The sequence below is a fragment of the Oncorhynchus masou genome, chromosome 21, assembly GCF_036934945.1.
Source record: "Oncorhynchus masou masou isolate Uvic2021 chromosome 21, UVic_Omas_1.1, whole genome shotgun sequence".
NCBI classification, from domain to species: Eukaryota; Metazoa; Chordata; class Actinopteri; order Salmoniformes; family Salmonidae; genus Oncorhynchus; species Oncorhynchus masou.
In genome coordinates this window covers 6,301,757-6,317,152 of record NC_088232.1, presented here as the reverse complement: position 1 = coordinate 6,317,152, position 15,396 = coordinate 6,301,757, and the positions used below count along the sequence as shown (strand labels likewise).

General features: G+C 40.5%; 1 protein-coding gene across 1 annotated transcript; it reads right to left on the bottom strand.

The window, feature by feature from the left end:
- Positions 1-559: 559 nt before the first annotated feature.
- On the bottom strand, positions 560-5,801 carry LOC135507681 (transcriptional regulator Kaiso-like). The gene is made up of 3 exons (XM_064927279.1): positions 5,368-5,801; positions 2,682-2,812; positions 560-2,494 (listed from the first exon to the last, which is right to left on the bottom strand). Exons 1-3 carry the CDS (start codon positions 5,648-5,650, stop codon positions 1,295-1,297), a joined length of 1,614 nt encoding a protein of 537 aa, XP_064783351.1. The 5' UTR covers positions 5,651-5,801; the 3' UTR covers positions 560-1,294.
- Between the last annotated feature and the right edge of the window lie 9,595 nt (positions 5,802-15,396).

Sequence of the window (15,396 nt, the reverse complement as noted above, 5' to 3'; positions counted from 1 at the left end):
GCAAAAAGGATGCATGTTTGAATATTTGCATTCTGTACAGGCTTCCTTCTTTTCACTCTAACTAGGTTAGTATTGTGGAGTAACTACAATGCTTTTCATCCATCCTCGGTTTTCTCCTATCACAGCCATTAAATTCTGTAACTGTTTTAAAGTCACTATTGGCCTCATGGTGAAATCCATGCATGTATCTTTTTAGTAACTGGGTGTATTGATACACCATCCAAAGTGTAATTAATAACATCACCATGTTCAAAGGGATATTCAATGTCTGCTTTTTTATTTATCCATTTTTTTTTTAAATCTTCCAATATGCACCTTTCTTTGCGAGGCATTGGAAAACCTCCCTGGTTTTTCTGGTTGAAAATTCACTGCTCGACTGAGGGACCATATTATCTGTATATGTGTGATACAGAGATGAGGTAGTCATTGAAAAATAATGTTAAATACGACTATTGCACACAGAGTGAGTCCATGCAACCCATTATGTGACTTAGTAAGCACATTTTTACTCCTGAACTTATTTAGGCTTGCCATTACAAAGGGGTTGAATATTATTGACTCAAGACATTACATTTTTTATTACATTAATTTATTACATTTCCACAAAAATAAAAATCCTCTTTGACATTATGGGGTATTGTGTGTAGGCCAGTGACAAAATATATATTTTAAATTCAGGCAGTAACAGAACAAAATGTGGAAAAAGTTAAGGTGTGTGAATACTTTCTGAAGGCACTGTAAATGGCTCCTAGCCTCCCATTCATAGGCTACTTTCTGTCCCTGTATTGGTTATAAAGCGCTGTCTGGTGTATGCAGAAAAGGGTGAGATCGAATGTGATGTATACTAGAAAGAGATTCAATGAAAGTCAGAATGAAGAAAGTCAGAAGGTCAGAATGAAGTCCAATTTTGTGTTAATTAAATAAAACATGTTTCAAATACACCATATGAAAACCACACATACACGTCTCAGCAAAACATCTGCATGAACTTGATAAACTGCAATAATTTTCTCATTAGAAGTCTTGAATATAATTAAGTAGTTGAATGGAAGTAATGAAACAGGCATTTGTGAACATCAAATAGCCTACACAGTACAAACACAATATATATCACACAATGTCTGGACGCAATATTCTACCCAGGACTATTAAACAATCTGAAATCATTTACTCTCGTTATTCCACATGCATCTGTGGATCTTTTCCGCTGACAACAATGAAAATTAATCTTGTCTTTAATGCAGGGTTTGATCTTAACATCAGAAGCTATCAAGTGGAATGGTTACTTTCTATGTTATACAGTGGAATGGTTTTTCTGCTGGTGTATCCTGAGGTATCTCCTCTCTGAGAACCTCTTCCCGCAGTGCGTACAGGCAAACGGCCTCTCTCCTGTGTGGACCTTCAGGTGCCTCTTCAGGTTCGACGAGTGTGAGAAACTGGCCCGGCACAGGTGGCAGCTGAACGGTTTCTCCCCTGTGTGGACCCTGTGATGCCTCTTCAGGTCACCAGCCTGGGCGAAGCACATGTGACACTGGGTACAGCTGAAGGGTTTCACCCCTGTGTGGACCCTCTGGTGGATTTCCACCTTCTGGAGGCAGCTGAAGCTTTTGTTACAGAGCTTGCAGAGGAAAGGTTTATCTTTACTATTGCCTGATGTGGCTCCCCCTCCCTGAGTCTCGGCTCTCGCCCTGTCGTTTGAGTTCAATACCTGATCAGAAGGCCCCATCGACATGGACACTGGGTCGCGACGAATGAGCTTGTGTAAAGGGGAGTGGGTCGAAACATATGGATTTGTCTCTAAACTTTCCCTGTAATCTAATAAATCTCTGCCTTGTGAGTGTCCTTCTCCTAAGTGAGTCTCGTCTACATTCCATGTCAGAGGAGCGTCACCCTCCACTTTCACAGTCATCTCATCAACGACTATAACCTCCCCTTTCTTATCTAGGCACCCTTCAGAGTACACACTACTACTGTACTGGTTCCAGTCCCCTCTAGACAGATCAGTATGTGTCTCTAAACCCAAGGGCATGTTGCCAGGGTCCATCTCTATAGTGTAAGAACAAGACAGATCATTGCCAGTCTCTAACACGTCACCTGCGTCCCGATGGGAATGAACAGTCCTTGGGTTTGGATTACCATAAAGTAAATACTCTGAGCCGGGAGCAGGAGGACAGCCCAGTGGTCCCAGCTGCAGTCTCTCTGTGTCTAATCTGTGGTCAGATCCTGTGTGTAAAAGCCTGTGTGTTACAGTTAAAGTCTCTGTGTCTGTCTCTGACTTGAGGACGGCGTTTGGTTTTCCACTGAACTCCGTGATGCTGCATCGGGTCCTGGGCTGGGGTGAGGTGGCGATTATCTTTGTGGCTACAGGGGGCACTGCACCAGCCTCTTCTCCAGTCTGGATGTCTCTGCGTTGTCGTGGGTCCTCCTCTCCTTCAGTCCTCTCCTGCTTGACCAGAGACGATCCTCCATAACCTGCAGCCTTTGCATCTGCAGACTGACAAGAAGAGAGGAGGTTATTATCCGTACATGAGTTGGTTAACAATATTGTCGTCACAAGCTCCCCTTTGGCAGATAAATAAGAATGTACATGTAAGCAAGTGAATAGCTGAGGGGAGCCTTTCTGAAATAAACAGGCCACATTTGATGTAGTGTAATTTTTTATGTTACACTATGACACTAACTTCTATCACAATAACATGCTGGGTTGAGGTTCCACTCCCCTCATCTACAGCTATGGGTTGGTAATCTCTCCACGAGACATGTTCTGCAGGCTTCACAAAGCTCCTGTGGCCTCCAGTGAGATGTCCTCCATCTAAGAGAGTGATTGGGGGGAAAGGGGTGGTTAAGTTACCTACTGTCAATGCACAATGATATATTGTACACTATTGACAATGTCTACAATTGGCAAGGATGTAAGCAGGGCTGGACTAGCACATCTGGGGCCCTGGGGCACCTACGGTGGGGTCCGAAATTATTAACACCCTTGATAAATACTGAGCAATTTAAAAAAGGGGGAAATTATATTATTTTCTTACAATTGCTCAGAGAGAGGTTTTGTTTAACAAGTCATAAAAAAATGTACACCCGTTTTCAATTCCTTTCAATACCCTACCTTGCGAGGATAACGGCACATAGCCTTTTTCTAAAATGTTTTATGAATTGGAGAACACATTGGGAGGGATCATAGACCATTCCTCCATACAGAATACTTCCAGATCCTTGATATCCTTTGTCTGCGCTTATGGACTGCCAACTTAAATTCAAACCAAAGGTTTTCAATGGGTTTCACATCCAGAGACTGTGATGGCCATTGCAAAATGTTGATTTTATAATTCTTTGTGGATTTGGATGTGTTCTTTGGGTTATAGTCTTGCTGGAAGATTCACTTGCGGCCATGTTTGAGGCAACCAGGTTTTTGGCTAAAATGTCCTGGTTCTGGGTAAAGTTCATGATGCCATTGACCTTAACAAGGGCCCCCAGGACCAGTGGAAGCAAAACTACCCTATAACATCAAAGACCCACCACCATATATTACAGTAGGTATGGGGTTATTTTCTGCTCCATGCATCCTCATTTCAACAGCAAGCCCACCACTGGTGTGCCTGGCCAAAGAGCTCTATTTTCATCCAACATATGTAAACGCCTGGAGTTTGCTAAATGGCACTGGCACTTGGATTGGGACCGGTGCTTTGGTCAGATTACATGAAAATAGAGCTTCTGCATGCCCGTTCGGTAATCCGGCTCTGGATATCAGGTAATAATTCTCATAAATTCTTGATATGCTATCGATTGATTGATTATGTTCCATGCATCACATTATTTTAATTGAGTATGACAATAGGAAATTAAGTAAATCAAGAATCTGGTTAGAATATGATATTGTGTATGCAAGAATAATTTGTTCTTCATTGACCTGCCTGGTATAATAATTTTTTTTTCAAGATAGCTAAGTAATTAGAGGAAGTATGGCATACTATCCAAGAACTGACCAAGAACCAATTCTGGGCAGTGGTGTAAAGTACTTAAGTAAAAATACTCAGACAGACAGAATTATGGTACAATTCACGCACCCATCAATATAACTCAATGTCATTCCTACTGCTTCTGATCTGGCGGACTCACTAAACCCAAATACTGAGTTTGTAAATTATGTCTGAGTGTTGTAGTTTGCCCTATCAGTCCGCAAAAAAATACAAATCATGCTCTCTGGTTTGCTTAATATTAGGAATTTCATGTATAGTATTTAAGTATGAATATTGAGTACCTTTTTCCATTACTGTACTTCATGCAAAACTCCAACCAGAACTATATTGTGGTATTTGTTACATTAGTCCATTGTTGATATATGCAAAACATTTTGGGACTGTCAGCAATCAAGATTTCAAACTGCATTTCAAACACAGCCGGTATGATGCATTTTGCATTTAAAAAAAACAGATACTTTTAGACTTTTGCTCAAGCAGTATTTTACTGAGTGACTTACACTTTAATTTGAATACTTTTCTATCGAGGTATCTTTACTTTTACTCAAGTATGACAATTGAGTCATTTTTCCACCATTGATTCTGGGCAAGACATCTAAACACATGCGCAGTGGAACCTAGCTAATTTCCAATACATTAGAAATTGTTTCACTACAGAGGCAGCAAAACTGTACTTCAATGTTATGCTACTCCCCTACTTAACATACTCCTTGACAAGTTGGGCCCAAGTTTGCTGTACAACATTAAAAACCCATTCAGTCTGTCTACAAACGGGCTCTCAAAGTGCTTGATAGACATCATCCCTGTCACATCCTCAGATCTGAGAAACGCTTGTGCAACACACCAACGCATGTCTTGTATTCAAGATCCTAACCGGGCTGGCTCCCTCTCCACTTAGTACCTTTGTGAAACAGAAAACCCAAACCCATGGTAGCAGCCACAAGGTCTCCCATGAGAAGTGACAGTATAGTTCGTTCTCTTAAGGAAAAGCACATTTAGTCAAACTGCTTTCTCTGTGAGACCTTCCCATGTCTGGAACATACTGCCATCAGAAACACATAACTGCACCATCACAAAAACATAGAGACATGGCTAAAAGACGATCAGACTTGTGAACACAATCCCTAGCTGTGTATTGCCGCTTTCCATATTATCTGTTGTCTTAGCTTGTGAGGTGTGTAAACACTGTTTGTTGCTTTTATTTGTGTTTTGTTGCTTTTTGTGCTTACGTGTGGCTTGTCCTGTGTTGCTTTGCATGTGCTCATTGCTAATTTCGTATCTGTATTGTAATTAGCCGGCTGACCAAAACCGGCACTTTTACTGAAACGATGATTAATGTGCACTGTCTCTGTAAAAAATAAACTCGATATTCTGGAAAATGTACCTATTGCCATTCCTCTGTATCGGTCGAGGATCTTGAGACTACTGGGACGACTGTCGAGGACGCGCTTTCGCGTTGTCCTCTCGGCGCGCTCCCGTGCCACCTTAATTTCCATTAGCTGTAGTTTCCTCCGCATTGCTCTGTTTTCTTTTTGGCTTTTAGTTATTTCCAAACGAAACACTGCATAGTCGTCGTCTACGAGTTTACAGATCTCTGCCACGGCTGAATTTGCTAGCATCTCCATGATGGAGGCTATTTGAGTGTGAAAAAACATACAGTTAGCCATTGTTAGCGTTAGCTATAAAATATCAACCAAGTCCCGTCTACAACGCGAATGAAATACTACCTGGTGTGATTATGTGCAGTTAAGATTCATTTTGATATCTAGGGTGTTAATAAACGACCAGATAAATTAAAACCCGAACGTGGAAATTGTTCTTCCGTTTACACGGAAAAGAAAATATCTCATTGGTTGGCGTCATAGCTCAAAGGGTGTGGTTAAATGAAAGGTTTGTGCGCTGTTCTTTGAAATACGGCACAGTTTATTAAATTATACATGAACTCTCCTATGTTCAGCAGTGTTGGGAGTAACTAATTACATGTACTCACTAACACACGCATTTAGTGGCGTGTATTCATTCATGGATGGTGAAGTGGCGTGTATTCATAAATTGCTGTTGGTATTGTTTAGTTGTCACTGTATTACACTGTCACTGTATTAGACTAAGCATAGGTGATAAGATGATGTTGAAATGGTGCTGGAATAATGGAGGCTGCTCCTGTTTTCTTTGCGACTTGCGGTAACTCACTGCGGTCCTATATCAACAGTTGTTTATCAGTCCAAAAATGTCGGAAACATTACCTTGCTTGATCATGCTGTAGGTCATGTAACTGTTACATGCAATATTTTTTGTGACTTCACCATACAGTTTTTGTAATGAAACAAATGTGTGGTTGAATTAATTCTGTTTTCTCATTGAAATTCAATTCAGCATTGAAAACAGGTGCAAGTTTAAGTTTGTTCCATCTGAGTGATTCTGACCACAAGTCAGAGACCACTGATGACACCAAATGCGTTTGATTGATCCATTTTGTCTTCTTCGAATGCCTGTTAAGGGGAAAGTAATCCAAAAGTACCAAAGTAATCATATTACGTTACTGAGTTTGGGTAATTGTAATGGGGAATATTAATTAGTTGTGTCCACATAACTGAGTATGTGACCAACCTTGTAAAACTGTCATATTATAATCTCCTGTTCTGATTATAATTCTGTGTTACAAACCAGCTTGCTTCTGTGTCCTTGTATAGATAAAAGGAGAATTGAAAGTCCTGCCCAAGAACAGGAAACTATAAAGATAGTGCTTATCACCCAATGCTTCTGAATTTGGACTGACTGCGCTGTGTAACTCTGTTATTCTCCTGAGCTCAGAAAAATAAAGAATCTTACTTTGACTTGGAATCCAGCAAATCCTTATTTTATAATATCCACCACATATTCCCAAAGTTACATTACTGAATACAAATTTGGACAAGTAACTAACGGATTACACTTAGAAAGTAACCTACCAAACCTGATGAACAATCTCTTTCAAGCTGAGAACAGACTTCTTTACAAAAGAACAGTGTGTCGGCTAGAATAGAACATAACAGTAAGGTCAATATTCAACTTGTTCTAGCCCAGGTTTACTGTCTCTCTAAAAACAGGTATTTACTCAAAACTGTTTCAAATGAAAAGTTAACAAAGGGTTAATATATGTGGTTAATTGCCCTCTTACCCCAAGACACTTCACATGATAACTATAATATGTCAGTGCTAAAGAATGGTTCCCAGATATCCCAAGTGTACATCTAAAACCACACTTCTAAGATTTCTCCCCGTTGTGGACACTCCCATGTCTGATAAGGTTACTCAGGAAAGAGAAGCGCTTGTCATATACAGTGCCTTGCGAAAGTATTCGGCCCCCTTGAACTTTGCGACCTTTTGCCACATTTCACGCTTCAAACATAAAGATATAAAACTGCATTTTTTTGTGAAGAATCAACAACAAGTGGGACACAATCATGAAGTGGAACGACATTTATTGGATATTTCAAACTTTTTAACAAATCAAAAACTGAAAAATTGGGCGTGCAAAATTATTCAGCCCCCTTAAGTTAATACTTTGTAGCGCCACCTTTTGCTGCGATTACAGCTGTAAGTCGCTTGGGGTATGTCTCTATCAGTTTTGCACATCGAGAGACTGACATTTTTCCCCCATTCCTGCTTGCAAAACAGCTCGAGCTCAGTGAGGTTGGATGGAGAACATTTGTGAACAGCAGTTTTCAGTTCTTTCCACAGATTCTCGATTGGATTCAGGTCTGGACTTTGACTTGGCCATTCTAACACCTGGATATGTTTATTTTTGAACCATTCCATTGTAGATTTTGCTTTATGTTTTGGATCATTGTCTTGTTGGAAGACAAATCTCCGTCCCAGTCTCAGGTCCTTTGCAGACTCCATCAGGTTTTCTTCCAGAATGGTCCTGTATTTGGCTCCATCCATCTTCCCATCAATTTTAACCATCTTCCCTGTCCCTGCTGAAGAAAAGCAGGCCCAAACCATGATGCTGCCACCACCATGTTTGACAGTGGGGATGGTGCGTTCAGGTTGATAAGCTGTGCTGCTTTTACGCCAAACATAACGTTTTGCATTGTTGCCAAAAAGTTCAATTTTGGTTTCATCTGACCACAGCACCTTCTTTCACATGTTTGGTGTGTCTCCCAGGTGGCTTGTGGCAAACTTTAAACAACACTTTTTATAGATATCTTTAAGAAATGGCTTTCTTCTTGCCACTCTTCCATAAAGGCCAGATTTGTGCAATATACACGACTGATTGTTGTCCTATGGACAGAGTCTCCCACCTCAGCTGTAGATCTCTGCAGTTCATCCAGAGTGATAATGGGCCTCTTGGCTGCATCTCTGATCAGTCTTCTCCTTGTATGAGCTGAAAGTTTAGAGGGACGGCCAGGTCTTGGTAGATTTGCAGTGGTCTGATACTCCTTCCATTTCAATATTATCGCTTGCACAGTGCTCCTTGGGATGTTTAAAGCTTGGGAAATCTTTTTGTATCCAAATCCGGCTTTAAACTTCTTCACAACAGTATTTCGGACCTGCCTGGTGTGTTCCTTGTTCTTCATGATGCTCTCTGCGCTTTTAACGGACCTCTGAGACTATCACAGTGCAGGTGCATTTATACGGAGACTTGATTACACACAGGTGGATTGTATTTATCATCATTAGTCATTTAGGTCAACATTGGATCATTCAGAGATCCTCAATGAACTTCTGGAGAGAGTTTGCTGCACTGAAAGTAAAGGGGCTGAATAATTTTGCACGCCCAATTTTCAGTTTTTGATTTGTTAAAAAAGTTTGAAATATCCAATAAATGTTGTTCCACTTCATGATTGTGTCCCACTTGTTGTTTATTCTTCACAAAAACATACAGTTTTATATCTTTATGTTTGAAGCCTGAAATGTGGCAAAAGGTCGCAAAGTTCAAGGGGACCGAATACTTTCGCAAGGCACTGTAGTTTACACTTGAAGGGCCTCTCCTTGGTGTGAACGGAGTGCTTCTTCACATACTTTGTCTCAGCAATGCGCTTTCCATGCGTACAGCTTGTCAGCGTCCATCCTAATGCTCGGCCTTCCACGTTGTGACCCAATGACACCCCAGGAAGTAGAAGCAGGAGATACCATCAATGTGGTTAGTCCTTGAGCTCCCTCCTTGACCTCTAGCCATTTTTTGGGTGTTGTTGGCATTGTGTATTGTGTTATAGGCTAGGTACCTCTTGTGGTGAATGCCCATCCTAACCATGTCTGTATTGGTGGGGTAACCATGAGGTAACTGAGGAAGGCTAGACCCAGGTCTTCTATGAACCCAGTCACCAGGCATTAGACGAGACCCTGAAGGAGAAGACAGACTTCCTGTTAGACTCCCACCAGGGGGGTCTCTCACAACTCTCTGTGAAGGCTGCAGCCCAGGTTGACCTGCTCTGTTCATCGTGGATACTGTGGTGTTTGTATCATAGGAACAGGAGGGTCTATCTCTATCAGCCCCAGGTCCATCTCTATCAGCCCCAGGTCCTGCATCATCTCTGCACTGAGAATGTGTAAAGAAGGGTCTGGGCTGCAGACTGGATCCCTGACTGGAACCTCTGTCTCGGTGATGACCACCAAAGCTGAGGTTGTTCAGTCCACCATGGACTGTAGACATAACAAAGATTGCACAGAAAAGCATAAAGGTTTACATAACCTATTTGCTGTACACAAAAACATGACATGCTATAATAAAATGCTAACCACAGCCAAGCCCGTCTCTTAACACTGATTCAAGTACCTAATAATATGGAGCCATTTAAGTTTGTTATAAATATCTTGACTCAATGGTACAAAAACAACAAAGTCAGTCAGCACAGATTACATTTTGTGTTTAATTTCAAGATAAAAAAATATATAAAAAAGTAGAAGAAACCCGCACACTGCTCTTGCTAATATCACTGCTCTTTATTAAGCTTTAAGTATCGGCCTCAAGGCCTTCATCAGAGATTTTTTGAGTGTTTACAACCTGCACCCTTATGTAGACACTGCTCCACCAATGCATCGAATGGGTATTGGAGTCGAGGGAAAATAAGCAAGTGTTACCAAATATAACAATGTGAATTTCATAAGTATTATAAAGTGTGTACATGAAACGTATTAAACAAGACTAAAACCACAATGAGTACATGACTTATCAAGTTCACATTTAAAACCACATACATGGGCATTTCATTATTAAGACCTTTAGGGAATAATGTCTGGAGGGTGAAAATCCCAAAACATTATTTTTTGCTAAGAGTATTATTTATATCACCTCCCGTATGATATCTTGACTTTCTCTATGCCACAAAATCTAAAAATGTAGAAATGTCATTAAAATGTACTGCGACTGGATAATCCAGGTTGCTACTCCTGATGGAACTTTTACATTCACTAATTCTCTTTGAGAGAACGAGAGGTTTTACCTACATAACACAGCCCACATGAACATTTAATTATAGATAACATGGGTGTAATAATGTAATTTATTTGGACCCGTTTTTTTGTATGTGGATGGCAGAAATATTCAAACTTCATATTGTTGCACTGTGTGCAACCTCTGCATTTATAACTACCATTCAGAAGAGGGAGTAAAAGTACCTGGCTCATTTTCTATTGTGGCTGGCAGTTGGCATGGACCAATCTGTCATGTAAATTGCGACCTCTCCTATATACAATAAGTGGTGGGTTCTTAAATTCAGCTGGCAGAGCTGGGTCTGATGTTAAAACATGCCAATTTCAACAAAATGGTCATACACTCAACGTAAAGTACAGTACTTTTATTGCACAAAACAATACATGATCACGTAGAAAAACGTCTCACTATGGTAACACTTTACATTTTCTGTAAATCTGATGCCCTCACTTTGATTAAATGGATTTGAGAATACTTGGTAAAAAAGGGTTAACATTACATTACACAGAGCTTCGCTATTTCCTGTCAAGTAAAGATGATTGAAGGCATTATCACAGATATGTCATCATATTAGGCAAGAATTAAGAGTAGGCAAAGTGATCGTGTCAGGTGAAAATTATATCAAAAGTTTTACCATTGCAACATTTGATGTAGTCACGTTCACCGTAGTTGTCTGAAGCATGATGTAGAGTTCACAGCTGGCGATGCCTCATCGCGATTGGTTATTCCCCATCATTTGCAACAATGTCTATGAGCGTCACTAGCTTTCCTTTGCGTTACTTAAAACTGTCGTGATTATCAGCTGATATAAACTTTTAAAAGTTGATTTTACTCCTGGCTCAGAGTTTGTCTGAGCAGTGTCTTAATTAACATTATCCTATAACCAACTATAACCAACTCTTTCTTCGTCTTCTTAAAACAAGGTTTAACAGGATTCCTAGGACCTTTTCTGAGATGATATGTGGATACAGGCCCTGATTGGCTGATAGAATCGTCAACAACAAAAAAAGGCACATGGTATTCAACCTGTCAGTTGGAGCTGGACCCCGAAAGCCTGTCAGTTGGATCTGAAGCTAGACCCCGAAAGCCTGTCAGTTGGAGCTGGACCCCGAAAGCCTGTCAGTTGGATCTGAAGCTAGACCCCGAAAGCCTGTCAGTTGGATCTGAAGCTGGACCCCGAAAGCCTGTCAGTTGGATCTGGAGCTGGACACTGAAAGCCTGTCAGTTGGATCTGAAGCTGGACCCCGAAAGCCTGTCAGTTGGATCTGGAGCTGGACCCCGAAAGCTGGTCAGTTGGATCTGAAGATGGACCCCAAAAGCGACAAACTTCCACAAGTGTGTAGGCTACTTTGTTTTGTCATCAAAACAAAAAAAGGCATACATCATAATTTGCTATATCATTCTTGTACTGTTTTCAATAGGTCACCAGAAGATGCAGGACAAGAGGGTTATACTACAAAGCAAGCTAGATCTACTCAGTTTTCTAAAGCTTGCTCGCTTCACTTCGCATCCAATTCAAGCTCATTCATCCATAGTAGTAATATCTATTGCTCATCTGACTGCACGTTGCTCTTTTTTTTACCATTATCTTACTAGGCAAGTCAGTGAACAAGAGAACAAGAGGTTTTACCTACAGTTAAGAACAAATTCTTATTTTCAATGACAGCCTAGGAACAGTGGGTTAGCTGCCTGTTCAGGGGTACTTTCAGGGTACCTTGTCAGCTCGGGGATTCGAACTTGCAACCTTTCGGTTACTATTCCAATGCTCTAACCACTAGGCTACCCTGCCACCCCGCTCATGGCTACTCCAACGCTTAACTCTTTATTTAGACAATGCTGAAACATCAATCCTTGGGAAATTACAGCGAAGTTATCTTGCCAATTCAATAGGCTAGAGTGTGAAATAGGCTTTTAGAAGTGCTGTCTTTATTTTATTATTTTGGTGTGCTTATCAATGCACAAGCATTTTCCCCCCACTCCTATCGATAAAATAATTGTATTAAGTCATACAAAAGTTACTGTGCATGAAGTTTCAAATACATTTGACGTGATTATGTATTTTAACATTACTATGTTTTAACACATTTGATTAATAAAATATTTAAATTAGTTGTTTTCCTGTGAAGTTGATGATGACGAAATATTTGTGAAAGGGAGGGGTTCTGATTTCATTGGTCCTCAACTCGCGGCGGAAAGAAATTAAGCGCTGTGCTCGGATCAGCTTTCTCAATTCAAATCTTACTTTAACATTAGGACTATTTCGCAATACTGATGACGGATCAGCTCCTAGAGAAATTTGACCACCTACGGCTGCAAAATATTGACGCTGCTTTTCTAATGCTTACCCAATCAAAATGCATTAAATCGCCTATTTGGCACATGATTGCGCACGTTAGCAAATAGAACAATTGATTGCATGTATAGTCCTATAGCCTGCTTTTTTTATGCAGTCATCTCGGATTTGAGTTTAATCATTTTTATATGTCGCTTGTTTGTATAAATTGCAAAGACATTGGCAACTTTGTAATAGTAGTCAACTTTTGTCACAGAGCTACAGCACGTAATTCTATGTTTAGCTGAGATCTTCTGTGTATAAAGTGAAGCGGGAGGGCAAAAAAGCATCGAAGGACGCACTTAGTTATTCTATATACCACTCGTAGAACAGCCACCTTCAAAGTAATGACTCGGGACGTCGGGTTTGAAATTAAAGCTTATTTTAGAAATACAACTTGTTCACGTTACATTTAACAACTTTAGATTCTACAAAACAATAACATTAAGTTGCTATCGAAAGTCAGGATAATCACTTGTACATAACTGGCGCGTTCTCTCGTTACCTCCTGTCGCAAGGCATTCTGGAACTTGTAGTCAATAGCGTAATCCAATACCAACCAATACAACAAATATGTATGTGGTTCTCTCAATCTCCAACACACGAATTCGAATACAATGTAAATAACCAACGAACATATCTGTAGATAAAGCTCAATGAATTAAGTGTAAACATTAACTCTGTAATCCATTAAAGTTACAAATTGGTCTAAGGCAGACGTTAGATTACAATCATTTTGAAATGCAACGTCAATAACGATGGTTTTGGAAACAGCGCGGAGATGTACCGGGTCGCCTACGAAGGTTCTAACGATGCACTTAGCCTTAAGATGCTCTTGGAAAACCAGACCAGGGTTCGTTCTGAAGGATTCGTTACCATAGAGATGTACCTGGCTAAAAGCTAAGCCATTTTCGTTGTACATATTATTCCGAGTTGGCCAAAGTTACCTCGCTAACTCCTCAAACTACATTTGTAGTATAGGGCTCTGAGCAGCCTGTTGTATGGTGGACCAAACTGGCCTATACCCTGTCTACGAGCTATTCTCAAAAAGGGCTTTAGTTTTTGAGATGCCCCATACCCGAGGTGGAACAAAATACAACCATGTCTTCCATCTCCCATTTATGAAATGTTCTATCCTACACAGTATAAACACAATATGAAACATACTTTTTAGGCTTATGACAAAATATCTGGATGCAATATTCTACTCAGGAATATCCAACACTGAAATCGGTTACTCTCATTATTCCAAATGTATCGTTGGATCTTTTCTGCAGACAACAATGAAAATGAATCTTTGTCTTTAAAGGGTAGGAAGCATGAGTTTACTCAAAGTAACAACGTAGTGTGGTCAGATTTAGTCATGGTGTGGTTACCTATAACTCCAAAAATAGTTATGTTTTGAAATATTCATGATTATTTTCAGATATCTTTTGGAGCAACCCAAAATGCACCATTGCCAGCGTCATATGGAGAACCGGCGCTATCTAGCCAGCTCAATCTGGCTAACATTAAATTCAATACCAAGTGTTGGCGAGCTACGATGTACATCCACAAAGAAGTAACTATATAAATTCATGCGAAAAACTGCATATCCTCTTCTCCTGTGCGTGGTAGTCGAACGTTTGTAGTAGTTTTCCATCGTCCGTAGCTAGTGCAGTAATACCTACAAGGACTTGATTACGAGTCACTTGTGACCCAAAAACGAGAAGCTCGCTTTGAAATGGGATCGGTTTGTCCGGTTGAAGCGAGCACTTCTACCGTATGCGGTGCTCATTTAACCCCGGAGGACTTCAAAGCCTTAGTTTAACCAGTGGAATGCAAGATTCGGAATGAGACGGAAACCAGGTGCTGTGCCGAGCGTGAATGTGAAGCCTGCAATCTGTTTCCTACCGACCTACCTGTACATCGCAAGTGTCAGCAGTGATGGAGATAAACCGGCTATTCAATGTGGATTTACCACACTATACCACTATTGGATTAGCTGACTCTCCCTCGGCCGGTGAAACGGCCTCTCCCTCTAAAGGCCTCTCCTTGGCTCTTCTTTGGTAGCTAACAGAACCGTCAACCGGTAAATTTAATCTCTCTCTAATTTACATCTGCTTGCTTTTATGTGGGTTCCTGCCTATGCTAGACTAGTTGTTCTCTAGCTTACTACTTAGCTATGTAGACCGTGGTGGTTTGCAAGCTATGGCTAGTTATCTGGCTAGGCTAGCTAGCACGCTAAAATAACCAACTTTATCTGGCTGGCTTGCTGGCTAAGATACCTGCATATCAGTGGAGGCTTTGACTTGAAAAATTGAGGATGATGGGAGAACCACGGTATAGACGTGGAACGCACAGAGACATCAAAGCTATTTTATTTGTATTTTTTTTAAATGTCAGACTTTTAACCTGTTATGTTCTAATTCTCAGAGTAAAAAAACTCAATGGACATTTATGAAAGCTTAACCAAGTTAATTCTGCTCAAAGGGTCAATACAGCTGAATTCAGACATACTTGTGGTGGTTGAAAAAGTTTATATGCCCTTGCCTTCCAAATACACCTCTGTTTTCAATCAGGATCTCAGCGATTGGAAAGCTGTCATGGTCATCCCCCTCTTCAAAGGCGGTGACACCATAGACCCAAACTGTTACAGACCTATATCCATCCTGCCCTGCCGATCT